Below are 27,590 nucleotides of genomic sequence, written 5' to 3'. Positions count from 1 at the left end.
GGGTTTTGTAGGTCCACAACTAATGGAAAGTATTTGTTCCTTGCTTTGTCCAAGTCTTTTTAACAGAGGCCACATCTGGCCAATCCAATGCGGGGCTCTGAAGTAACCCAAGTGCAGAATCTAAGGCAGTGTTTCTCAACCTCAGCAACCTCAACTCCCAGAATTCCCCAGCCAGCCACGTTGCTGAGGTTGAGAAACACTGATCTAAAGCACCAGGGGCAGCTCATTTGAGAGGAGGAATGCTGGAGTGTACCAGATGGAGAAGACTGGTCTCATCTCCGGATGTATTTTGCAAGTTGGAAAAGGACTGAAGCGAAATTCAGTGAATTCTGGGAGAAGTATGGAAGAAACCAATCAGGGTTCAGCAGACCTTGACAAAATAGTATTTTATTTGCTCTTTCAAGTAGTCCAAATTCCAGTTTTTCATCTGGAACCATGCTTGGATGGACCATCTCTTGGAACATCAAAGGAAAAGTAAGCTATAAATTAAAAGGATTCCATCCATCCATCTATCATCTCTATCTCTATCTATCTATCTATCTATCTATCTATCTATCTATCTATCTGTCTGTCTGTCTGTCTGTCTGTCTGTCTGTCTGTCTGTCTGTCTGTCTGTCTGTCTGTCTGTCTGTCTGTCTGTCTGTCTGTCTGTCTGTCTATCTATCTATTTCATTAAGCAAGTGCAGAAGAGGGGGCGTTGCACTTGAAGCAGTTCTAGTCCCTCCTTAGGCATTGCACCAAGATGATTCTAGTCCCTGATCAGCCACAGAAGCTCCCTGGGGGACTTTGGGCCAGCCTCTTCCTCTCAGTCTAAGAGCCAGGGTGGTGCAGTGGGTAAGGTGCTGGACTAGGAGTGGGGAGACCTGTGTTCTAGCTCCCTGGGGGACTTTGAGCCAACCACTCTCTCTCCTCAAACCTACCTTACAGGTTTATCATTTGGCAACAAACATGGGGAGAGTGTGCTGCATATGCCATCTTGAGTTCCTGAAGGTTTCAGAAATCAAGGAGAAAATCCTACCAGCCAATCAAAGACATTTTAGGTCAAGCACCTAGAGGGGCTAGAAATAGGATAGAAGAATTCCCCGGTTCAGTCAGATCTTGTGTGATCCCTCAAAGCTAAGTGCCATGGAATTTAACTAGTACTTGGTTGGGAGATTGGGAGACTACTAAGAAATCCCCAAAAATGCTAGACTGAGAATTGAAACAAACATCTTGGAAGAAGGCCATAACTTCTGTACTGTAGCCACAGGGACATCTCTGAAGTCCCCGAGTCCAGAAGAATAACGTACATATTTTTACTCTTCCATTGGCAGAGAGGGGCTGCATGAGCAGAGGGCTTATCTGCAGTTGGGGGTCTCCTCACGTTTTGGTGGCATTTCCACTGGAGGTGGCAAACTGAAAGTGGAGAGGCAGAAAATCAGTGAAATCCTCAGAGAAATATAGCCACACTGATGAGAATATGCACTTTTTACAAAGTGGGGGAATCCTATATTCTGCTCTGAGAAAATATGCAAGTATATCTTCTACCAGATTCTATTTTTTTTTAAGCTGCTTTTGCATCCATACAGAAAATTGCAGCCAACCAGTTGTCTAGCCCTGTTCCCCCTCCTCCTCCTCCTCCTCCTCCTCCTCCTCCATCATCATCACCATCACCACCATCACCATCTAATTTTGTGCTACACGTGTCATTCTTGCTGGATCAACAGTTATGCTTCACAAACATGAGGGTTGCAGTTTTACTGTTTATTCCCTAAAAATACTTGTAATAAATAAAAAAGGAAAGAAAGAAATCTCAGTATTATTTAAAAATAAATCTATAGGCCACTCAAATGGTTTTGATTCTGTAGGCAGTGACAGATTTACATTTCCATAAGGGGGGGGGGAACCCAACAATTTTTGAGTTCTTCATACTCAAAATGCATAATATAAATTATTTTTCTATTTGAATTGTGTTTCCACCCCCCACCCCCAGAGAATACACAGGTCCTTGTCCTTAATATGCCAGTGGGGTTCATAAAAGTTAAACAGACTCTTGAAAATCAGAAAAGAATAAACCTAACGAAGACGCCAGCTGGAACTGCATCAGGAAGACACAACTCTTCTTAAGACTAAATCTTGACGGAGAGGAGCATCTGCATCTCTGCACTCATGAATCAGGAGTTCAGCCAAGGTCTTTTATAACCATCCACCTTTCCCATTCTGAGAAGATGCTGCCTTCCAATTTCTCTGTTTTTGTTGGGAAAGGCATTATGGGGATATGTTGTTTTTTTTTCAGTATAAACCTTCACTGCTCTTGAGGAATTGGAATTAATGCACATTTATATTCCTGGTTTGAGCTGGTTCCACCCTATTTACTGTCTCCAGGGAACCATCATTCTTGGAAGGGAGAGGAAGAAAGGTCAAGCCAGACCACATTCTCATCATCAATCCCCAGCCGGGGATTAGGGTTCCTAGACAGAACCCTGGAAATGTTCCTAGATAGAAGCCAGAGTTTTTGGACCCCTTTTCGGTCCAAAAATGATGGGCCAAACATTCTCTCCCAGACCAGCCCTACCCCTCCCTGGGCTTCTACTTTTAACACCCCCAGCCAGCAGGGCTCAAGAAAGGCAGACAGGTTTTCCTGCAAAGGTGCTTGAGTCCCATTATCATCAGATTTCCAGGTAGTCTGCAGCTGATCAGGAAGGGTCCTTACTCCCATTCATTTGCAATGAAGAGGTTAAGGGTTAAAAGTCTTAAACTGGGAAGGCCTGGGTTCAAGTTCCCACTCAAGCATGGTGGCTCTGGGTCATTCTGCACAAAACATGTAATAGCAAGGAGCAGAGATTCCACACTCCTAAATTTGCTTAGTGAAATTAAGAAAGTTGGGCAGGAAGTTGGCACAGACAGGGGTGTGCAAAGATTTATGTGCAAGTACTAGTTCTAACATGGGGAACGCGGTGGCGCTGCGGGTTAAACCGCTGAGCTGCTGAGCTTGCTGATCGGAAGGTCGGCGGTTCGAATCCGCGTGACGGGGTGAGCTCCCGTTGCTAGTCCCAGCTCCTGCCAACCTAGCAGTTCGAAAACATGCCAATGTGAGTAGATTAATAGGCACCGCTTCGGCGGGCAGGTGACGGCGTTCCATGTAGTCATGCTGGCCACATGACCACAGAGGAAGTGTCTTTGGACAAACGCCAGCTCTTCGGCTTTGAAACGGAGATGAGCACCGCCCCCTAGAGTCGGACACGACTGGACTTAATGTCAAGGGAAACCTTTACCTTTACCTCTACTAGTTCTAATATAGGAAACACCTTCCTAGTTCCACTTCCCCTTGTTTTGCAGTTTTGTTTCCATGTTCTTAAGCTCCAGTTTTGCACCTGGTGGACTTCAGGGTTTCACTGAAAAGCGCAATACAGATTGTAAGTCCTAAGTGTGCCTGTCCTTGTTTTATGGTGTCTTTCGTGTTAAACACCTGCTCATTGGTTTGTATGAATTCTGTACATCACAGAACATCTTGTAGCACTTTCAACAACAGTAGACAAGTCAAGCCCTCACTTGACTTGTCTACTGTTATGCGCATTGCATGGGGCTACCTTTGAAAACCACATACAGATAGTCCTCGCTTAACAACCACAAGTGGGACTGGAATTTGGGTTGCTAAGTGAAGTGGTCATTAAGTGAATCTGACCCGAGTTAACAACCTTTATTGTGTCAGCTGTTAAGTGAACCATGTGGTTCCTCACTGATTTTGCTTGCCAGAAGCCAGCTGGAAAGGTAGAAAATGGCAATCACATGACCACTGGCCACTGTGATGGTCATAAATGTGAACTGGTTGCCAAGTGCCCAAATCATGATTACGTGACTGGGGGGACGCTGCAGTGGTCATAAGTGGGTTTTTCCAGCACCATCATAAGTCTGAACTGTCACTAAACGAATGGTTGTTAAGCGAGGACTACCTGTAGAAGCTTTAGTTACTCCAGAGTAAGCAGCTGGTGACAAGTATTTGCAAACATGACCACATTACACCTGTGCGTCAGGCCCTGGATTGGCTTCCCATTAGCTTTCATGTGCAATTCAAAGTGCTGGTTTTGATCTTAAAGCCTTACATGGCTTGGCACTGAGATATCTCCAAGAATGTCTCCTCCATTGCGTTTGACCCATCCAATGCAGAGCTCTTGGGAAAAATCGGTTAACAGTGCCACATTTCCAAGAGATTTGGGGAATGGAGGCTCACCAATGTTTTTCTGGGGCAGCAATGATGCTACAAGAACTCCCTGCCTCCCTGAAATCTGATCAGCTTCTCCCTTCTTAGGTTTCAGGGAAATATTAAAAACAGAATCATCTGAGAAGGCCTTGGAGTGAGAGAGGTCACCTTGTGTTTTGATGGCTTTTTGATTGGTTGTGTTGTGATTTTCCTCCACGCTTCAATCATTACTCAGTGCTAGGTCAAACTATTTGCACTGTGAACTTTTTATTGTTGAGGTTGCGACCCTCTGAGAGTCTCTTGATTGCAGCAGGTGTGTGTGTGTGTGTGTGTGTGTGTGTGTATCTCCTAGCTTTTGTGAAGCTGGAACAACTGGAAACCACTGTTACTTAGTTTGGTTCCAAATGATTGGAAAGCAGAGCAGTGACCGAACTGCCCCCCAGTTAACTGTTCTGCCATGTTGTTTTGTAAAATCCCTGCCCTAAATATGTACAAACACAGTACCCAAGTATCTTCTCCTTCTCAGGGATAATGGCAAAGCAAGGTCAGTATAGGTCCTAGGACTGCCACCTACAGAAAGAACTTGTGATGTGGTTAGTTAAAATAAAGCACAAATCCCCGAGACTTACAAAACATACCCACAAAGCTGGAGAGCAGCTTTTCAAATTTCTTGGCCACCAAACATTGGCCTTGCAGAATGAACCTGAATACCCAAGTCAGAGGATCCCTGTCAAAGGAGCCTTCTTTCATGATTAGAACCCAAACCATTTCCAAGGTCCCAGCTGACTATTCTTTTCATTCCACAAACATCACACAGTTTGGAAGAGATCCTTCCTTAAGACACAATGATCCAAAAGGTAGCTGGCTGGCTGGCTGGGGAATTCTGGGAGTTGAAGTCCACACCTCTTAAAGTCACTGCGGTTGAGAAACACTCGTTTAGAGACTCCAGTTTAGAACTTCCCTCCTTGCACTCTCAACCATTTTCATTCAGCTACAGTTCAGTATTACTCTCAAACTTGTAACTACTATTTAGAGAGATAAACCATCCATACAAACCACTAACCATAGTTTGGCCATGCTTGAACACAATGCTAATTTAAAAATGTTTCTGAATGTTTCTGAAGATGCTTTCATAGCCATTCCAGGAGAGGGGAAGCTAATGAACGATTGTTTATGCCAAGTGAAACATTCTCTAAAATAGGGCAAATCCCTTGGAATATCAATCACAGTATGGTTAAAGAATTCTTTTGTTATGATCAGCCAATGTCTATAAACTATGGACAAGGCTTGGAGTTAAACAGTTAACTTCCTCAGGTTGGATATTCAAAGGGAAAAATATTAAAGCAGAGAAAACTAAGTAAAAACAGCATGAAACTTTACTTATCTTAGCTTGAATTTAGGTTATAAATATATATTTATCCCTATGAGCCAAAATGGCTATCCAGTTCTGTTCTGCTTTGGGAGAAAAATCTCACAGATGTTTTAGAGAGTTCCAGACAGGTCTACCTCTCCATTCGCTGTGCTCTGAAACACCCTTTTGCAATTAAATCCAAATCCAAATTAAATCTGCATCTACTCTGCACATCCTAGAAGCACTTGGGACTGTTTAGGACCCTTGTTTCCTGGGCCAAAAACCTGGTAGATGCTCTTAAAATATTCTACATACAGTACATCTGCATGTCATTTCTCTCCCAACACCTTCTGAATGAATCAGCACTTTGTACAGCATCAACCTTTTTATAAAACGCCTGAAATAACTTGGTGATTATGCGTAAAACCTACCTTCACAGGTCAGCAAGAAATATGCCATGTTGTGGCTGAACGATGCACTGAAGTATGTGCAGTTGTTAATCAAATCACAAGAGAGACACTGCCTGTTGAAGTCCCTTTTAGTGCTGGCACTGAAATAAACAAACAAAAACAAGCAGAAGAAAATAATGCATGCTTAATTGTCCAAAAGCGAAGAAGGCTGGAATATTTATTAATGTCTGATCCAGACCCCGAGGTGAGCCTTGACCCAAATTCAGTAATCACTGAAGATCAGTCTGATGCCAGCCAGATGAGTTGCAACCCATGTGGGCTGGAAATTCTGGGAGTTTGTCACCCTACACATTTCAAGGGGTAAGGGAGGCTAAAGTAAATAGTATTGGGCCAGGTGGATGAATAATCTGTCTGAATGAAAGGCATCTTTTTATATATTCACCATGGCTAGATGCAACTGAAATGGGAACAAACCAGCTGCAATCGTGCCTTCAGCCACCTTGAGCAGTGTTTCTCAACCTCGGCAACTTCAAGCTGTGTGGACTTCAACTCCCAGAATTCCCCAGCTGGCTGGGGAATTCTGGGAGTTGAAGTCCACACAGCTTGAAGTTGCCGAGGTTGAGAAACACTGACCTAGAGGAATAATGAGAAGATGGAGGCTTTCTTTAGGTTTCGGTATAAATAGAACAAATCATTTGGAGATTTTTTTAGGAATGGAATTAAGACTAGAACCTAGGCCTAAAGTGACAACAGGTGAATAAGGAGGGCCAGACACAACAATCATTACATATCAAGAGTGAAACAACCAGTTTGGTGTAGCGCAGTGTTTCTCAAGCTTGACAACTTTAAGATTTGTGGATTTCAACTTCAATATGTGGAGGTGAAGTCCACATATCTTAAAATTGCCAAGACTAAGAAGCACTGGTGCACTGGAGACGGTGCTGGATTAGGAGACCCAGGTTGTAGGCTTCCCTTAGGCATAGAAGCTGGCCCTTGACTGTGATATCAAAAAAAGCCTGTCAACCAACTTGCACTGGACCAGCATGGCAGATCATGGTTCAAAACATTCAGCGAAGAGTTTTCATCCTGCAGTGGATTGATTTGGGCTGATAATAACAATAATATCACTCTGCATCACAAATCTGATTAAAACAGTGGGAGAGCCAAGATTTTTGATTGAAATTGCCTGCTTGGTGCACATCCAGTCCTCTGAGTCCTGAATGTTGGGTCCGCCTGGATAGTTCACACATGGAGTATGAAGGTGATTGACCCACCTCCCTAGGAGGAGGTGTTCTTCAGAACCTGCCATCTCAGAAGATGACAGACAAGCATGACCTCTTCCACATAATGAAACAAGCAAAACAAGAATTGTGTTATCTGCTTAGGTATTGCAAAGACCAGTCATTTGTTTTGCCTAAAATCGGGTGGTGATGTCAAAACATGCTCCTAAAGATAGTTGATAGAAGGGAAGGATCTTGACATTTTGTTCATCTTTAAAATGCATTTTGTCCCATTTAAAATATTCTGTGTTAGCATGCTTGTTTTCTCCTCTGCTCCAAAAAAAAAATAAAAGGAAGAGGGAAGAGGAAAAGGGAAGAAGTGGAAGAAGACGACAAAGACAAAGACAGATAAATAATAATATTCCCAATATAAAGCTTTGGGAAGCTGACAGCAACATTTTTTTACAGTACAAGCGGCAACAGCCTTTTTCCCAACTATAATCAGAAAGTTGTCTCTTTGCATAAAACAAATCATACCTGTATAAATGCCGAGTCCTTGGTAACTCTTCTGTGCTGAGAAAATAGCTAAAATAAAATACACATATAATTAGGTTTTTAGGACCAACGTTTCATTGACGTTTGTTCCATAGGCATAAACTTCCTTTAAAACAGAAGTTTGAAAAATGTTCTGGCCAAAAGTTTTGTACGTGCCAGAAACATTTTCCAGAGTTTTAGTCTCCTGATAACATCTAGATTCTAGGCAGCTTTTTCTTAAACAAGTCTCTAGTCCTCATGGCTGGGAGTTTGACAAGAAAAGTGTGTGGGGGGGGTTAGGTCCCCCCTTCTTGCAGTGTGTTGAGTGAATGAAAAGTCTTTGGATATGGAATATTCAAAATCTCTCCTTGTCCATCCCAGATGTGTTTACTTCTCTCTCCCATTATTGTATAAGTATTTTTTGCAGTGCATGTAAATGTGTATTCAGCTTTAAGCTGGTGAGGTGGTGCAGTCTATCTGAAACTAGCTGACAGGTTGACAATGGCAGCCTGTTAATTTTGTTTACTTATTAAATATACTTCCATAGCTAGAGCGGTTCACAAGAGAGCAAAAAGGACATAAACGAAGTGTAGATATTGATTAAACCACAGAATCATTTACGTTTGCCCAGTTTTATTCCCACTGAACCTCTTCAATTAAGCCAATCCCCAATTTTCCCACCCCCCACCAACTTGTGCTCCCAAATTCTCTACATTCCCTGAATTGTGGATCTATACTGACTGTAGACAAGCAATCAGAAACTCTTGTTTGCATTTCTTTGGCTAAGACTGTAGTTGGATGTAGATGTTTCACATCTGGGGCAACATGTCCATGAACTGTATTTGAACACATTTGTCAAAATAACATGGAAATCAAGCAATTAAATATAGTCCCATGCAATTATGCTTTGCAAATTAGTCATGGCTTTCCAGCTGTCAGATGAAACTGCCACAGAATCTCAATATTAATAAAAGTGATCGAAAAATAAAATTCGTGTTGTCTAGATTTTAAACCGCTGCTGTAGCATTGCTGAGGTTTCAGCAACGAATCCTCTTTAGCGGTCCGCATTCTTCTCCCAAAAACTAACACTGTGTTTAGACACAAGGGGTTATAATGTTCAGTGCATTTTAATACTCCTTTTAAACAAAAAATACTGGAAGTTCATTAAATTCTCTTTTCTGATGATTGGATCAGTTCTGCACAAAGAACCAAGGATAAATAAGGTATATCTGAAATGCTTCTTAGATTTTTATATATCCGAAATGTCGTAGAGTCAAAGAATGCATGAGTTGCAAGGGAACCCAGAGGTCATCTAATCTAACCCGCTGCTCAATGCAGGAATCTGCTTAGCCATTCCAGACAAGAGGCCTTCCAGCCACCATCCAGCAAATAACATCTGCTGCCATCACAAAACTCACTATAAGATTCAGCCTGGATATTCCTCTTTTAATTCAACTTACTGGTCATGACCTGTCCTTTTTTTAAAGCAGGGAATCGATCTGCCCCTTTACACATTATAGCCTTATGTTTTGATTACAGCTAACTTGTCTCCCCTTGGTCTATTTCAAATGCCTTTGGAACCTAAGATTGCCCCATTCCTTAAATTGTTCCTCAATGGGGTTGAATTCCAGGACCAACATTTACCTCCCATGAGCTGAATGCAATGCTTGTGTTAATGAAGCCCAAGACTGCATTGGCCTTTTTAGCTGCTGCAGCACATTGCTTGCTCATGTTCAGCTGCTGGTCCGCTGCCACCAAGCGAGATCTTCCCATTCCATATGCAGTAGAAATAATTTCAGTGGGCCTATGACAGCAGGAGGGTCTTCACAACAGCCCTGTGATTCTTATACCCATTTTGTAGATTGGGACTTTCAGATCAACCGAAATAAACCAGATACACATTTCCTGGGTTTCAGTAGGCCACAGATGTTCTCCACTGATCCAGTTCTCGCACTGCAAATCTCAAATCAGCGATAACACTGGCTTTGCAAAAAAGGTCAGCTTCCTTTACTTTTGAAAAATTACTTACATTTTATGCTGCTTTTCATCATAGCCCAAAATTTTGGTCACATCCCAGTCACCCGATGTAATAGATTGTAAATTATCATTGCTGCTATTGGGCTGCCAAGAAAAGGGAAAAAAAGTAGAACTTCAGGAATATCGAGCAAAACGTCTTATTAGAGCAAGTCAGACTTACCTTCTTCCAAACACATCCCCTCAAACTCTACCACAGACTGTGAAAAATAGCATTAGGATTCTTCCTTCCTCTACAGTCCTAAAAGTCCCAATGCCATGTAAATAAATGGGCTCGACCTTGTGCCTGAAATAAATTTATTCCAGAAGTGGTTAAACTATGCCCCCTAGAGCAAAGGGGGAAAAAAATGCTGAGGTCTTTCCATTTGGAGGACACAAAGAACAACTTGTCAGTTTATCCTTTTTGCCTTTTGTTCCTTTTGACAAACATATAGAATTTTGGAGGCAAGATTTTCCAAAGGATGCATTTTTGCAAGGAAACCTCTTTCCAGCACATATACTGTAGCTCCCTGATATATTTCTCGAGTGGGGCTTGCAAGTCAGCCCTGCACTGCTTCAGGCAGTGGCCTGGACCTGATCCCTGGACCAGTCCTGAGGCTGCATCTCCAGGCAGAGAAGAAAACTCTGGTTGGAAGCAGTGAGGCTTCACCCACCAGTTCGCTTTGGTAGAAATATCTTCCATTCATGCCCACACATCTTTAGATTGTCAAAGCATCCGGTGTAATGCTGTATGATGTCCTCAAAGTCTTGATCAAAGCAAACGGCTCCTTTGAGGATCCACACCACAATCATTTGGGGGACTTGTATTTATTGATAGATGCACTTTATGTCTACTTACCCTGCAACAACCAGCAAGCCAGGGAGGGCTGGTGGACTTCTTGGGATCCTTGGCCAAAATCCCCACTAGGTGGACCCCCCCCCCGCCCCCATTCTGCTTATGGACAGGGATGTGAGTTTGGGAATGCGGTTCCATTTTCTGCTCGGGATCAACCTCCCATGTCTCCCTTCGGGTTTTCCTGTCTGGGGCAATTAGGGGTCCCCCAACACCCCCTCCCTAACTGGGCACAATAAATCAAGCTTTCACAACGGGTGAGGAATGACCTCAAGGCCATTGCGCTTGAAGATGTGGTGCCAGAGAGTCTCCCCCTTGGAATATAGGGAGAATCAGAATAATCAGAATAATCATCAGAATAAGGCAGAATACAATGAAGAATAGAAGCTCGTGCAAATACCTGGCCAGGGTACCAACTGTAAAAACTAAAGCAGATATTCCTGAACCCAGAACACTTTCAACTTTAGAACGGACATTCTCTGCTCCAAATTCAACAGCTTTTTCCAAAAAAAGAGAGAAAACGAGTCTTACTAGATGAGATCAGAGGACCATCAACCAGGTACTGAGTTTTTGATACATTAAACCAGTGTTTCTTAACCTTAGCAACTTTAAGATGTATGGACTTCAACTTCCAGAATTCCCTAGCCAGCCATACTGGCTGGGGAATTCTGGGAGTTGAAGTCCACATGTCTTAAAGTGGCCAAGATTGAGAAACACTGCATTAAACTCTAATAGACCCCTGGCTGTCTTTTACATACCTTCACATACACATTTTTGTATGCATGTATAATTGGTGGATTGCACTGCAAAGGTCAGAGAAGTGGAAATAATTGTGTTGCAGTTTCTGCATTGGTTCCAGAAGTGTGAATAAGGTAAGTTCTATTAAAATGGGAACAAAATATATTTGTTCTCATTCTTCTCCCAGCGTAGCTAAAATCAGGTGAACTGAGACTAATCCTAATCATGTATTTATTCTAGTTTGGCATTTATTGTATTTTTATCTCCTCCAAGGAACTCAAATGGCATATACTGCTCTCCATTGGTTCACAGAACAATAAGATAAATTATGTTGGAAGGGAATGTGTGACTGTCCCCATGTCTCCTATTTCAGTGGGAATACATACATACATACATGCATAATATGTATGTATGTATGTATATATTTGCGTGTGTGTGTGTGTGAGTCCATCTTATCATTAGCCTGGTCTTTACTTTCTAAAGAAATGAGCCTTCAAAGTATCCACTGAAACCTCTATTTCTAATGAGATGCTTCCCATCTTGATGTCCCACAAGGATACAGCATTTAGGTCCTGCCCAGAGGCAGATGTGCGTGTATCTGTGTGTGTTAGTCTCCATCTCATAAGATTTCAACCAGTACTTTTTTAAAAAGAATAATTATTTAGTTTGTAGAGGGGTGTCCTATGGATGCCTTTTGGGGGAACACCCATGCTGGGGTGCCTGCAAGTTCCATATTGTGAACCCTGGCTTATGTGGCGGTCCTCAAATGATGAAGTATGGTCTGCATTAAAAGGAAGGTCGGGACCCGTGTCTCTAACTCTGTCTGCAGTTCATCCCTTTAGTATTCTAATCCAACAAAGTCTTTTCTCATTTTCCAGCAACTCATCAAATGTCCTTAATTGGTGGCTATTCATGAGTCTAACCTCCTATATCCAAGGGGACTTGGCCAATTACAGTATCTTCCTTTGATATCTACTGGTTTCTTTCCTTAGGTGATGAACGATGGTTTCCATTTCAATCCTTCTGGGTATCAGTGCTGTCAGCTTCCACCTCTAACAAACCAGACCTCCTCCTGCAAAACCTTGAGTCATATTCAGAAGTTTTTGCCTTGGACAGACCCATATTTCCCCAGGGCATTCTGAGTGTGACTTTAGAGGCAGCCAATCTCTCCTATCATAAGAACTATGCATATCTACCTTCTTCTCACCCACCGGCTAAATTAAGGTAGTCTTACCTGTGATGATGACATGGCAATATGGTAGAACTCTCCTCGTCCCCCCTGAGGAATGGCTCGCACAAAAAAGAACTTCCTGCCATCTTTGGAGAAGATAGGTTCTTCATTCTGCAAATAATGAGGAGTTGCAAATGAAAATGAATATAAAGATGATGTAATACTTCTAAATCAGTCACTCTAGACAGAAGCCATGCAAGTCCATTCTTTTTCAGATGCTACCCATCATGTATAGTTCCAAACCATGGATTTTCTAGGGAGTGTAGCTGAGATTTGGCAGAGACAGTGTGCTTTGGGCCTTTTTCACAAAATGAAGTCACCTAGTGATGCCAGGGGGCATTCATTTCTGTTGTAGCATCTGTCCAATGGAACATCATTCTCCCCAAAATTTGGACAGCCTAGATCCTCTTTCTTCCTGAAAGGCCCTAAAGACTTGGCTGTTCCCCCAATCATTGGGCTAGAACATGGGATGAGTGTGTGTAGTATGTAAGACCCGTGAATGAGATATGTGTTAGTTGGCCTTGGTTATTTCTATTATTATTGTTATTTCTGTTATTCTGTGTTCTATATCCTTAAGGCTTATTATATATTATTTTATTTTTAATTCCTGGTTTCATGTTTCTTCAAATTGTATGTCATCTAGAATCACTCTTGCCAACTGGGTAGCCATATAAATCATATTAAATCAAATCAAATCAATCACTCTTCCAGATCAGAGAATCACTGCATTCTTTTTGTAGTAGTTGTATTAACTCCTGGCCTTGTTCTCATACCCTTCCTCCACTAGTAATTATGGTATGCTCTGGAGCAGTGATTCCCAATGGTGGCAACTTCCAGGCATGTGGACTTCAACTCCCAGAATTCTCATCAGTGGCCATACTGGCTGTGGAATTCTGGGGTTTGAAGTCTACAACCCCTGGACATTACCACCGTTGGGAATCACTGCTCCAGAGCCTACATAAACTGTCCCAGCTCCACCTGTCCCCCCAAGATTTTCTTCCCTCCCTAAGCCTTCTTCTGCTAAAATGCCATTTGGAAAGAGTTGGTATAAAACCATGGGTTGGCAACCGGTTGCCAGTAGACGGCATTCAGCCTTCAGGCCTTGTTTTGTGCCCCTTGGACTCCCCACCACCTATTTTGCACTTCTGAAACCTACAGACCACTGCTGAATAGGAGGAGAGCGAGCTTTTGGTCTTGTGCAGGGTGCAACAGCGATAAGAGTATCTGTGTTATACCTTTAACAGTACCTATTTTAGTACTCTAACCAACCTCCAAATGGGTCTGAAGTATCTTCCCTGCTTTCATTAGTGCTGTCACCACCCTGAGATCCCTTGTGGACCTCAGAGGAAAAAAGAGAGAGTAAAGGTGGTTCTCCAGCTCAAAATGCTGCCTGTCTCCACATGAAAATCCTCAGCTCATTATGTCCCCAATTCATTTCCATGAGTCCGTGCCAAGTGCAGCAGAGACAGTTTTCATTTGGACTCTCTCCGGATTCTGCGTCTGTTCCTTGGTAGCTACAGACTTAGCTGAGTCATCATGCAGCAGCATATCTGACAATCCTAGGCTAGCTGCTCATTAATAAAATAGATCTGGTTTTCCTTTTGATTTTAGTAGGAGCCCTTATCAAGGGAAGGAGCCCTGAGGAGACTTGCCGGCGCCTGAAGCACCTTGATCTTCAAAGATGTTTTCCTTTGGCAAAGTTTTTAAAAAGTTGCAGACACACGTACGTAGATCTACAGAGAAATAGCAAGAAGACATCTCTATATTAAAGGAGCTTAGTTTCAGCCTTCATTTCTGCCAAGGTTACTTGCTGTGCTGTAATAACTAGACCAAATGTGTTTATTTCTTTAGGTTGCTACCCCACCTTCTTTGCAAAATCCGGACATATAATTCTTTTCTGGCATTCAAGGTGTCAAAAAACTGAACGCATGGGCTGTGGTTTGGGTCACTGATCCCATGTCTCAGTCCCTTGTTTAATCATCCACACACTGATTCAGGGAGAGCGGTGTCTTCAGGATGGATGTCAGTCCTTTGAATTAGGCCAGGTCAGGAAGCAACTACTGGAACCCTCCTTTATTGTTACAGGGTATAACAACAGAATCTTGAACTCTTGACAGTTTCTTTGTCCCTCCCTTTAATACCAAAGCAAATCAAAGTGGGCAACCTTGAGTTTCTTCCTGACCCTCTCCTGTCTTTCTGGGCTACGCTGATGTTTTCATAACTTCTTCAAGGCTACCTCCGTACTCTTCTACCCTGGGTCAAAAAAATTAAGATGGTAACCATGACCCAGCCCCTTCAATTGTCTGGTTGTGATCACATCTTGACTTTACTGACACCCCACCCCACCCCAGACACCCCTGTTCAGGGAGATCTTTGGTATAAAAGCTTTTCAGTCTATGCAAGCTTTGAAAATGGTTCAGAACAATTGAGCAGCCTGACTTGTTTCAGGGACTGACTCATTACAGTGAATGAGACACTTAATGAAGCATTAGCCTTTTTTTAATACTTCAAGTGAGTTTGGAGTACAGTACATTAAGTCTGAGAATATAATCAGCTCCACTTAGCATAGAAGGCTAATCTCAGCTAGGTATTTCAGAACAACTCACCACATACCCCATTGGGCTCCTTAAACTGAGCAACTACCGGTACCATGTGTTTGTCCACAATTAGAAAGTCTCCATTGCTTTATGGCACGTAGGCAAGTATCCATCAGAATTCTGAGAGTGAACGGTGCATTTTGACCTCAAAACCATGAGTGGCGTAACGATTGTATATTTCATATAGGTGTTTAGACTAGACTAAGTAACTTGCCCACTTGGACAGCTTGCCATCCCTTTTGGAGGAGGACTGATGGACCAGGAGCATCCGTAGGAAGACACGATTTCATCAAAATGACGAAATGTGCATTGTGACATCATGACACAAGCTCTGCCCCTTTTGTATTTGCACACAACATCATGATACAAGTACAGAAGTGGCGGAGTTTCCATTTCAACATACATGTTACTCTTTGGTCCCCCACACCGAACCTCTCTCCAGACGCCCATACACTAGACTGTGGCACCTAAACTCCATAATGGCTAAAAATAATTTCCACTCCGAGCTCCCACATCTATCTTTCGTAATTGCTCTAAAGATGATAGCAAGATGAAAAAATGTATGTGTAACACATTCAACTTTTAGAAAAATTAGTCTGCAGACACTAATAATTAATTAACTGAATTAATCAATTTGCTCTACGGCCTCTTCCCTTCACATCCATCATTCCGTACACCTCTATAACACAGTTTTAAATTTCAGGCGGTGCTGATTCTGTTGAAACAACCTGACAGTCCAGTAACATTTTGTTGGGATGCTGCTATTTAAAAAAAAAAAAAGCAGCAGAACCAGGTGCTGTTGCAAAAAGTTCTGAGAAATGATGTCAACCACACCGGTTATAAATTCCAGAGGTATAGAAACATTAGTCAATTGCAACAAAAATAGACGTGATTCCTGTATACCTTAAAGACTAGCATTTATTTCTCTATATATACAGGTAGTCCTCAGTTAACGACCATAATTGGGACTGGCAACTCCATCGCTAAGTGATGCAGTTGTAAAGTGAAAAATCCCATGACTGCATTGTCTTACGATGGCAGTTCTGGTTGCGGTCATTAAGCGAATCACATGCAATTGTTAAGCACGATGTCACGTGACTGCAACTTGCAACTTTTGCTGGCTTCCCCATTGACTTTACTTGTTGGAAGCTGGCAGTGAAGGTCACAAATGGCAATCACATGACTGCAGAATGCAGCAACTCTTTGCGCCAGTTGCCAAGCACCCGAATCACCACGGGGACGCTGAGATAGCCACAACTTTGAGGACTGGGTGTTAGTCTTCTTGTTCAGCATTGTTGTAACTTCTAACAGTCACTAAACAAGTGGTTGCTAAGTAAGGACTAACTGTATGTGTCACAGAGAGCTAGTCTAGTGTCGTGGTTAAGGCACCAGGCTAGAAACCGGGAGACCATGAGTTCTAGTCCTGTTTTAGGCACAAAGCCAGCTGGGTGACCTTGGGCCAATCCCTCTCTCTCAGCCCTAGGAAGCAGGCAATGGCCAAGCACTCCTGTAAAACCTTGCCAAGAAAACTGCAGGAACTTGTCCAGGCGGTCGCTAGGAGTCAAAAACTGACTCAAAGGGACTATACATACTGTATATATATTTGTGTTTGTGTGTGTGTGTGTGTGTGTGTGTATGTCATACAAACCTTTGTAAGCTAGAGGCCACTGCATTCATATTTGATAGAGGTTTATGGAATACAAGTTGAATATATATATGAATCTTGAATATAGCAATTTAATCCAGCTCTAATCCTAGATAATAATAGGGATGTAGTGACTTCTAGGGGAAAAAAAGTCTTCACTAGAACCAATCGTAACATTGACCTGCTAAGCTGTGACAGGATCCAGGTCAATCTTCAAATTGTGTATTTAGACCAGTGCTCGCTCGGAAGCACTTTGCCTGTTTTTGATCATTTGCAGCCCTGTTTATAAAACGAAATTAAATTAATAAAACAAAAACGTTCTCAAGTCCCCATTAATCTGCAGCTGGTAGCCTGTCTCTCTTAAATCCTCACCTCTCTAGAAATATAATCCTTCCAGTTAGTGACAGACAAAACACGTTTTCTTTTGTGAAGAAAAAGAATGCTGATCTCCTTTAGAAAAACAAAACAAAACACCCGCTATTACCTGTCGATGCAGCCAGGCTGCGCTCTCATCCTCATGTTTCTGAAATGAAGAAACATAATTAAAGTATTATATTGCACTTTCCATTTATTCTATTTTGCTCATCAGAGCAGAAAGCAATTGGATGCCGTTCCAACAGCGGACGAGCAAGAAGAGAGGAACCATCTGAGCATGCTTTAAGGGAAGACAACATGAATGATACACATGCGGTTCTTGGCTCTGGCTCTTGGTTAAACAAGTGAATGCATTTACAGGACAGTGGTTATCTATGGAAAGATGCTAATCCAGCCACTTTCGCTTTTTTCATTCAGGGTGTCTTGAGTACCCTGAACGAAAAAATGGATAGGACAGTGTTTCTCAACCTTGGCCACTTTAAGACGTGTGGACTTCAACTCCCAGAATTCCCCAGCCAGCCATGCTGGCTGGGGAATTCTGGGAGTTGAAGTCCACACGTCTTAAAGTGGCCAAGGTTGAGAAAAACTGGAGTAGAAGCTGTACCAACAGCTTCAGATCCAAATTTTCCCCAATCCAAAACTTGTCCCAATCTTATTTCAAACTAAGAGCCACAACAGAAGCTCTAAGCCATATGTTATACTGTTCCCTATGTAAGGACTCTAGATAAGGTAAAGGTAAAGGTTTCCCTTGACGTAAAGTCCAGTCGTGTCCGACTCTAGGGGGCGGTGCTCATCTCCGTTTCTAAGCCTTGGAGCCGGCGTTGTCCATAGGACACTTCCGGGTCATGTGGCCAGCATGACGACTCGGAACGCCGTTACCTTCCCGCCGAAGCGGTACCAATTAATCTACTCACATTTGCATGTTTTCGAACTGCTTGGTGTGCAGAAGCTGGGACGAGCAACGGGAGCTCACCCCGCCGCGCGGTTTCGAACCGCCGACCTTCCGATCGACAGCTCAGCGGTTTAACCCGCAGCGCCACCGCGTCCCAAGGACTCTAGATAGATCCTTATATATCCAATATTGAAGACATTTCCGGGTAGGGAGTGTGATTTCTATTTAATGCTACTTCTTTCAGACAAGGACTCAAAAATATCTTCCCAAGTTGCCCAGTTTTGTGCTACCGTCTGCACGATATGCTGCACCATTACTTAGGTTTAGAATTGCTTAAAATAGTACTGTATTTTGATTTATTTTAGTATTTTTATTCTTAATTAATTTTAGATCCTATCATACTTACTGTTTTACTGTTATGTACATATAACTACCTACCCACCTACTTACCTACATACATATATGATTGTTACTACTAGATCTTTTGATTGTACCTGGCCTTAGGGCTGTAATAAACTTGATTTGATTTGAAACTAAGAGCTAATTTGGTGCAGTAGTTAAAGGCACTGGAGGATAGGCAGGAAGCCTGCTGGGTGAACTTGGGCCAGTCCCTCTCTCTCAGCCCTAGGAAGAAGGCAATGGCAAACTACTTCTGAAAATGTGGCCAAGAAAAACTGCATGGAACCTGTCCATGTAGTCACCAGGAGTCAGGGTGGATTTGAAGGACCATTAACAACAACAGGTCAATCATGTTAACAGGGCCTCTATAAGAATGGAAGTTTGCATGGAGGACTTGATTCCTATATTCCAGGGTTTCTCAACCAGGGTTCCATGGCACTCCAGGGTTCTGTGAGAGGTCACTAGGGGTTCCCTGGGAGATCACAATTTATTTAAAAAGTTATTTCAAATTCAGGCAACATTACATTAAAGAGGTAAGTTTCATTCTTCATTTTTAGTTTAAGAACACTGTTAATTCATATAGACAGGCCTACCCATGAAACAAATACAATAATTCGGTAACTTCTGGCCTATATTTGAGCCTGAATGTGCAGAGGTTCCCTGAGGCCTGAAAAATATTTTGAGGGTTCCTCCAGGGTCAAAAGGTTGAGAAAGGCTGCTATATTCTGTAATTGCAAGGGCAAGGTGGAAGGATGCATGCACCAATCTTCTGCCATGTAAAATATATCAAGTAATATCAGTGATATTACTTAATCCAAGCACTGGAAAAGACACGTTAACCCAAAGATAAGTTTCTTGCTGGTGATGAATTGAAAGGTGCACAGTCATATTTTTCATGGGATGTCTAGTTCCTGCATCTCACATACATCTTTAGGAGCAGAATAAAAAATGCAACAAAACAGAAACATCTGCAGTGTACTTAAAAAAAGCCCCTCATATGCTGTGATATCCCTGAATGAAAGGCAGCTGCAAAATTGCATGATGCACCTTAAAGGTGGAGAAAAAACCTCTATGGATAGAACAGCGGTCCAGACTGAAGTTCTTTTTTTTTTCTTTTCAGTGTAAATATCTTTTCTGTGATAATTCCATTTTCAGACTTCAAAAATAAAAACTGACTACTAACACCATAGAAAGAGCTACTGTTTAGATACTAGCATTCAGAGAATTTTCCTCCTTATTTTTTTAAATTCATTTGACTGCATGCTGCAAGTTGTCCTGGGATTTAAAATGATAAAGCAGCCTTCATCTACGGAAAATAAATGCAAATATATACCTTTGTGCAGACGCCTGTTGTTGCATCACAGAGAGTCAGAATGGAAACATTCTGTGCTCTGTTTAGCCAGTTGACTGCGATTTTGGTGCTGGTTGCCCACTTCACCATGGTTATATAATACTCCCTGAAAAACAAACAAGGGCATTTCAAAGCTTCCATTCTACACACGTGGGAATTTAATAAAGCCAAACAAAGAGATAGTACGATGCACGGATTCTGTCCCAACAAAGGATGACCCATGAAGACCATGAGACAGATGGCCTTGAATCATGACTGTCCATGCCTAATCGTGAAGGTGAATGGGTGAAGAGTGCTTCATGAGGTTGTGATGCAAGCCCTGTTCACTGAAATTTGTGTTACAGTGTTGCACGCAAGCGGTGGAGCTTCCATCATCACGATGCACATTCGTGGACTCTTGCCCCACCTGGCAGACACCTATGCTTTGAACCGAGTTCCCTTAGCTGGCTACCTCCATGTATTTCTGTGATAACCATATGGAAGTGATCTGCCTCGTCCACAAACATTGGTAAGATAATAAATTTGTTAGTCTGTAAGGAAACATGAGACTCTTGGGGTGGGGTGGGGTGGGGGTGGCCAAAATTCTAACACAGCTATCCCTCTGAAAATCCACCAAGGTATATACAGTCCAACTTCCCCTGCGCTGTCAGAGCAGAGGCATTCCACAATGCCATGCCCAACTGTATGGCCTTTTTCATGACTTTCATACACACATACCCTGTACATGGGAACATGACATCATGCAACAGAATCTCTGGGACCTGGGCAGTGTACAAATTAAATAATAAATAAATAAAAGTAAACATCTGTATCTCTCTGCCCTGACAGCTTAAAGGAAGGTAGACTGTATATACCCTTCAGGTAACCCCTTTCTCCATTCCTCCCTGTAACCACTGAGCAGCAGGAGAGCTCCTAAGGCTAATGTCCTTTATACAGCCATCTAAAGTGCAGAGGTCTATGAATTCAGTTCCTAGTAGAGAGTTTGACCCCCTGGCCACCCCCGTCTGATGAATCCCATTAGGATGAAACTGGTCGTGTGGTGATGACCGGGGATCAGTGCAACTGAAAACACCTTCTAGAAATTGAATTGGAAACAGAGAAAACCAGGAGGGGCTGCTTTCAAATATGCACGCACAGAGAAAGCCAACAGTGCTTTCTCTGTGCATGCATGCAGAGCTTACAGACTTGCCCTGATGACATTACCTAGTGGGGTCATGAAATGTCTGCAAGCAAACAGCCAAGCTCAGAGAGCACCAAGGACTCCACAAAGCTTACAGAGGCCAGCAATAGATCAAAAGGTGAAGTTTTCTTCTTGGTCCAGCTGGAATCAGGCACCATTCTAGCTCGTCCCCGCTTCTGACTGTCCCTCTCAGGGTTCCTGCGATCCTTTTATTATGCAACATTATAATGTGCATAATAAAGTGACTCCTCGCCTTTCCCTTTTCTCTCCTCAACCCATCTTCCTTTTGTTCTGGAAAAGGGAGAGGCCTGTAACGTTAAACGCTAAATAAATAATTGCAGCAATCCGGGGAACAAGCAAGTAACACCTTGATTATCTCCCCTATCTCTGTTAAATGTGAAGTAACAAATCACATGGCGCCTGTAAACAAGCAGTTTATGCTTCTAGGTTGGTGATGTTACTGTTCATTCAGATCAGCTTCGTGCAAAACTCTGGAATTGTGCAGCTCTGGTCCAAATGGCTTAGATTACATCAAGCACCAATATGAATCAAGTGTTAAAAATATGTATTATGAGTGGGGGAAGAGAGAAGTAAAAAGCAGATTTTTCTCAAAAACTTCTGCTGAAGAAATAGCTATTGATGTGGATTGAGACTTGTTCACTTTTTAACCCCAGACACAAACACTAGAATAGACAACAGCAGATGGTTGCTATCCCAGCATGGTAATGATCTTGGAACAGGGAAAATAATGGAGGGACCTGAGGGACCACCTCTTCCCCATTACATCAACGTGTCCCATCCAATCATGCAGAGAGGGCATGCTACGGACCCCGTCTGTAAAAGAATTTCATCTGGCGGGGTCCAGGAAGCGGGCCTTCTCCGCAGTAGCTCCCGCCCTGTGGAACATGCTGCCCCCGGAGGTGAGATTGGCCCCATCGCTCCTGGCCTTTCGGCGGAGTCTGAAGACCTGGTTCTGCTGCCTCGCTTGGGGTGGAGAGGGGAATAGAGCTACTTGGGGATGGTTGCTATAGACCACTCCTCCCACACTTGGACTGTTTTAGATCTTTCATCGCTTGGATTTTTATTCTTTATTTTTATTTCTATTTATAGTATTTTTATAGTATTTTATTATTCTGATGGTTTTAATCATTTGTTGTAAACCGCCCAGAGGCCTCCGATGGGAGGAGATGGGCGGGGATAAATTAGATAGATAGATAGATAGATAGATAGATAGATAGATAGATAGATAGATAAATAAAGTATTTATTATGATTGGTTAGATTTATATGCTGGCTTTCCTCTAGGAGCCCAAGTCAACACACATAGTACTTCCTACTCTGATTTTCCTCTACAACAAGAAGATTGGGCAGAGAGAGAATGACCAGCTCTAAATCACTCAGTGACATTAAAATAGACTTGAACCTGGATCTCCCAAGTCCTACTCCAATACCTGAACCATCACGGTGACTCTCAATACATTTTAGTCTACAATGAGTCACCTCTAATCACCTCCAGCCAAAGTATAGAAGCACAGGGAGACCACCAAAAAGCCTTAATAGGCTACAGCAGATCACAAGAGACTAATATCTGTAAAAGGTTCCTTTAGTAGCTAAAAGGATGCTCACATGTCCTGGTTATAAAAAGATGGTCCTCTATTTGAAATCCAGGTCTCCTATAAAAATAAGTAATTTTGGAAAAGGGAGAGAATGGGTATCTTGAAGTCTGTTAGCTGTGAACATCTAAGCAGCAGGTGGAGCAGACCCTCAGAGCTGACCTGGTCAACTTTCCCCATTGTAGTAAGACAATGCCTTCTTAAATAATGACATTTTTTGCCTTTGTACATCTCACACACTCCATCTCACAAAGAAGGTCAGGGTTTGGGGCAGAATGTAAGAGCTTTGTTTGGTGTTAGACTTTACTGTAACATCTCAGGCATAATATGTGCAGCGTCTCTGTCTAGAACTGGGAAGGGGGGTTGGGATAAAGAAAGAGGAACAATGCCAAATGGAAAGATTGACAAACCACGCTGCCTTATCATATTCAAGCAGAATCTGCAGTCAGAGCCATCTTTAGATTATCATACAATGGCTGTTCACAATGGGTACAGTCCATACAATTTTTATGAGTTCATTTGTTTGCTATAAAATATGCATAAGGAGCCGTTGCTCTCCTTGGGATTAATGTGCTGCATCGCTGGAGAAAACTCTTGTGTTTTGGAAGGGATTGGCTAGGCATACAAAAGAGTCAGGGATCGAGGAAGGAAGATGAAAAATAATAAACTAGAGATTAATTCTGTAGTTGTCAGCACAAGAATTCAGCTGCAGAAAGGGAAGACAAGGTATATTGAGTAAATTTAAGGATTTTTGCCAAAGGAACTGAGAGAGGGCAAAAAATGCAATCCCACCGTGCAGATTGGACAGCTTAAATATTCTCTTTTACTCCAAATTCACCACCAGGATATTCTGAAGAGCAGGAGGGTGGAATGAGACAATGCATACAAACCAAGACAAATCCTTGTCAGATCTTTCTCCCCACCTGACCCTTTCTTGCAATGATCCAAGGCAATTGGAATACAGAGAATTTTCAGTGGTGCTTGAGGTCTGTGTCTGTGGTAAAAAGTAAATAGAACCCCTTTGTACTGTTTCCTCACCATGCAGTTAGATAGAAACACTGGGACACAGTGAGGAACTAAGGGCAGATCTACACTTCCTGCTTGCCCCATTGTCAGTAGGGGCCACCAGCCACTTCTTGGTGCAGGAATGGATGACTCTATACCGGTGTAGGCTTTCACAGCTGGTATCTGTTGGGCAGTGTTGGCTTCAGGATTTAGTGACCATGGTCTAGATAACTGATTTCTTGCATAGTAGACCACCTTACCTCTGAACATGTCAGCCACAATTGCTAGCAAAATGCCAGGAATTGTCTAGACCATGGCCACTAAACCCTCCAGCCCAACGCTGCCCAAAGGATGACTTTGTTTTCCATCCACTCCCAACCCATCATAAATGCATTTTCCTGTTTTCCATCCAGAATGGTCTTAAGCCATTACAGGCCTCCTTTTGGTCTAGTGACACACTGGTTACAGCACCTGGAACTTTCCTCCCATCTGGTTGCTACCCTGAGCATCCTGGGCTGCTCTATTCTCCGCTGGTCAGGAGCTGCCTTTTCAAAATTATCATGCAGTTGCTCCAGCGATGACCCAGTCAATGAACTTTCCTTGCCTTCTATTTTTCACTGCTTCTAAAAGCTCCCTGCTCCATTCAACCCTTATAGCTCCCAGTGGGCCCCCATTTGGTTTTTGCCCAGGCTGAGTGAAGCATGATCCCTTGCTTTCCCTCTCTCTACCCACAGTACTGCAAATATTCCCATTTCTTCCCTCCACCCCAATATTTCAGTTGCAATGCATCCTAAATCTATAAAATTGCAATGCAATGCAATGCATCCTAAATCTATAAAATTGCAATGCAATGCAATGCATCCTAAATCTATAAAATTGCAATGCAATGCAATGCATCCTAAATCTATAAAATTGCAATGCAATGCAATGCATCCTAAATCTATAAAATTGCAATGCAATGCAATGCATCCTAAATCTATAAAATTGCAATGCAATGCAATGCATCCTAAATCTATAAAATTGCAATGCAATGCAATGCATACTAAATCTATAAAATTGCAATGCAATGCAATGCATACTAAATCTATAAAATTGCAATGCAATGCAATGCATACTAAATCTACAGAGTTTCAGTGAACGCTGCTGTAATTTGCTTCAATGAAGCTGAATCATCAGTTCTTGCTTGCTAAAAATCTCCTACGGCCCTACCGAGGAATGCAGGAAAGACCAGGATGTTCCCTTTTTGTTTGATTCCTGCAGCATCAGAGCCAGGATGGTACAATAAGAGAACAACAGAAAAAAGTAAGTGTCTGAGATAGTGTCAAAGGAAAGAAGGTGGGAACGTGGTGTGAAAGCATCCATGTGTGCAAACTGTGGAGTCCTTGGTGGTTTCTGAGCTTGGCTGTTTGCTTGCAGACGTTTCATGACCCAACTAGGTAACATCATCAGTGCTAGTGAGGGTGGGGTTTGCTCCCTGTTTATATACAGTCGCTTGCCCTGCCCGTGTTGGTGGGGGTGTGGTTTTCTCCTTGGTAGTTCCTTGAGAAGGATATTGTTTTCTGCTTGATTGTGTGCAAACCTCTGAAAAAGCCAAGGAAAGGCCCAGGGACTAATGAGGAGGGAATAAACCCTAGAATGAGAAAGTGGGCACAGGGAGACCTGCCCACATCACAGTCACCCAAAAACACTTGCCTTCCCTGTACAGATGGGAAAAGCAAAAAGCAGCAGAATGATCAATCAGGTTCTACAGTGGCTGTAGTCAAGAGCACCAACCTGGCTTCATTGCCAACCCATCAATGTGAACCAGTTGCCAAGAGCCCAAATCGCGATCACATGACTGTGGAGACGCTGTGATGGTCATAAGTTGGTTTTTGCAGCCCTGTTGTAAGTCCAAACTGTTGCTAAATGAATGGTCATTAAGTGAGGACTACCTGTAGAGTTTTGATTAGAGGAATGAGATGGATTTCATAAGGTGAGTCTTAATAGTGATTCTGTCATTACTACTACTTCAATCCTGTCCCCAGCAGACATAAATCTGTGCCAAGCCAATTAGACAAGCCTCTCTGAGGTCCAAAAAGATACAACCAGCACCCAAAAGAGGGATAGAGAAGTGGAGAAAGAATTGAAAACGTAACGGTAAAGGGTGACTCAGTTATATACCAGAGTTCCATCTCATGCTGTCATCTTTGCTTTAAGGTAGTACCACACAAACCTCATTCGTGGATCATCAGGAGGAGTCATCTCTAAAACATGAGGAGGCCCATTCAAAACAACTGCATGTAAGGAAATGCTTGGATTTTCTGTTCCAACCTAGAAGGCAAAAGGAAGACAGACCGACAATAAGGATAGAGAGTCGCCATTGAGGGATTTGTGTTTAGACTGGGAATAGTCCATAAGGCACAACTCCACATAAAATGCCCTGTTTCCATCCCACTCCCATGGATCGTCTGGTCAGCCTGAAGCCTCTGACAACAGCTTTGCTGGGAAAGCAATCTAAGTATAGGTAGTCCTCATTTGGCAACTGCCTCAGTTAGTGACCGTTTGCAGTTATGACAGTGATAAAATACCTTTGCGACCAATCCTCGCATTTACGGCCTCCGCAGGTTTGTAAAGCAAAGGAAAGCTGATATAAGATCAGAAGCACAGTTGCGGTTTCACTTAGTGACCACTTTGCTTAACGGCCAAGTTGTTGGTCCCAATTGTGGTTGCTAAATGAGGACTATCTGTGTTACAGATTTTGATTCTATAATACGACCCTGAAGTGCTTAAGGCTGCAGTTAAAATATCCATTCAGAAATAAATTTGCTTTTCTAATTACACTCTGTTAACTCTGAATTACATTTCCTAAGTAATTCAAATCTTGAGTGTTAGATGAACAGTCAAATCCATCCTACCTTTGGGTAGTGATAGGTTTCCACTTTAGGGTAAAGGCTTCCGGTGAACATGGGTATCTCCATTAATGGGACTCTGGAGTCATTAATAGTTGCGTATGCTAATCTTGTGCCATCAGGGGACCACCAGTGGGCAATATGGGTCTTCAGGATCTCCTCTGGAGAAACAAAGGAGTTGAAAAGAATACTGTGATATCCAAATTGTTAGTTAACAAGGAGATGTAAGGATGGGTCAGAGGAGATTCCTACTCAATGGGCCTCATATCACCAGGAGGGGAAAAGTAATGAGCAAAATCTATTTTATCCGAATCTATTTTATTGATAGCCGTCTTCATGAATAGCTTCTAACCTTGATGAATTTTCTTTTATGTTATATAAAGGAATACCTAATCAAGGGAAGAAAAAAACTACTGTGTAGCTGTTGATCCCAATGATTCATATATCCTGCTCAAGTTTGGAAGAATTTACCCTGCAGCCTTAAATTGGGGGGAACCTCCACTTAATACCAAATTGTTAACTGCAGTGTTATGAAGGTGTTAGGACCCATCTTTTACTTTAGGCAATATGCAATCACAGAAAGTACAGTCCAGCATTACAAGCACCCAGCCTGGTGAGCTGTAGGTCCTGCAGAATTTCTCACGACTTTCTAAAACATTTACTCCAGGACGTGCTTTTAGAAGCTAACATTTTTGGTTGAACTCTGTATGATGTGTGAAATTCTCCTCAACTGAGGACTAAATTTGGTTAAGCACCATCCCAGGGACCATACTCCAAAAACTAATGGACAGGGCAGATCGAAACTAAATTCACTTTGCTTTCATTTATATATAATTAAAATTGAATGTAAATGGTATGAGTACTCATACCATAGATATCATATTTTCTCCTTCTAATCTGTTAAAAGTTATGCTTGGTTTGGTGGCAATTTTTGCAGAATTTTGTGAGTTGCACATAGCCCTGGGTCTCAGGCTTTGCCCTTCTGACGTGTAATCTCTGGACTTTTGAGTATCAGCTGCCTTAAATTTCCTGGCCATGTGGGAGCCAACTTGCACTGGTTCCCTGCTAACTCTGAAACCCAGCAGATAATGTGTTGAGGACACAGCATACTCTGTC

At 42.5% G+C, this 27,590-nt stretch overlaps 1 protein-coding gene across 2 annotated transcripts in view; it reads right to left on the bottom strand.

Annotated features, from left to right (window-relative positions):
* The window catches only part of DPP6 (dipeptidyl peptidase like 6), a 446,699-nt gene that overhangs the window by 23,337 nt on the left and 395,772 nt on the right, over nucleotides 1–27,590 (bottom strand). For both annotated transcript variants that reach the window (XM_063303370.1, XM_063303369.1), the window contains exons 9-16: nucleotides 26,481–26,635; nucleotides 25,799–25,896; nucleotides 19,772–19,895; nucleotides 17,257–17,295; nucleotides 12,534–12,641; nucleotides 9,725–9,816; nucleotides 7,699–7,746; nucleotides 5,963–6,081 (exon numbers count right to left, since the gene is read on the bottom strand). In XM_063303370.1, the coding sequence (XP_063159440.1) occupies nucleotides 5,963–6,081; nucleotides 7,699–7,746; nucleotides 9,725–9,816; nucleotides 12,534–12,641; nucleotides 17,257–17,295; nucleotides 19,772–19,895; nucleotides 25,799–25,896; nucleotides 26,481–26,635 (783 nt within the window). The remainder of the gene's footprint in view (nucleotides 1–5,962; nucleotides 6,082–7,698; nucleotides 7,747–9,724; nucleotides 9,817–12,533; nucleotides 12,642–17,256; nucleotides 17,296–19,771; nucleotides 19,896–25,798; nucleotides 25,897–26,480; nucleotides 26,636–27,590) is intronic.

The sequence above is a fragment of the Candoia aspera genome, chromosome 4 (assembly GCF_035149785.1).
Source record: "Candoia aspera isolate rCanAsp1 chromosome 4, rCanAsp1.hap2, whole genome shotgun sequence".
NCBI classification, from domain to species: Eukaryota; Metazoa; Chordata; class Lepidosauria; order Squamata; family Boidae; genus Candoia; species Candoia aspera.
This window is presented reverse-complemented; position numbering and strand designations above follow the sequence as displayed.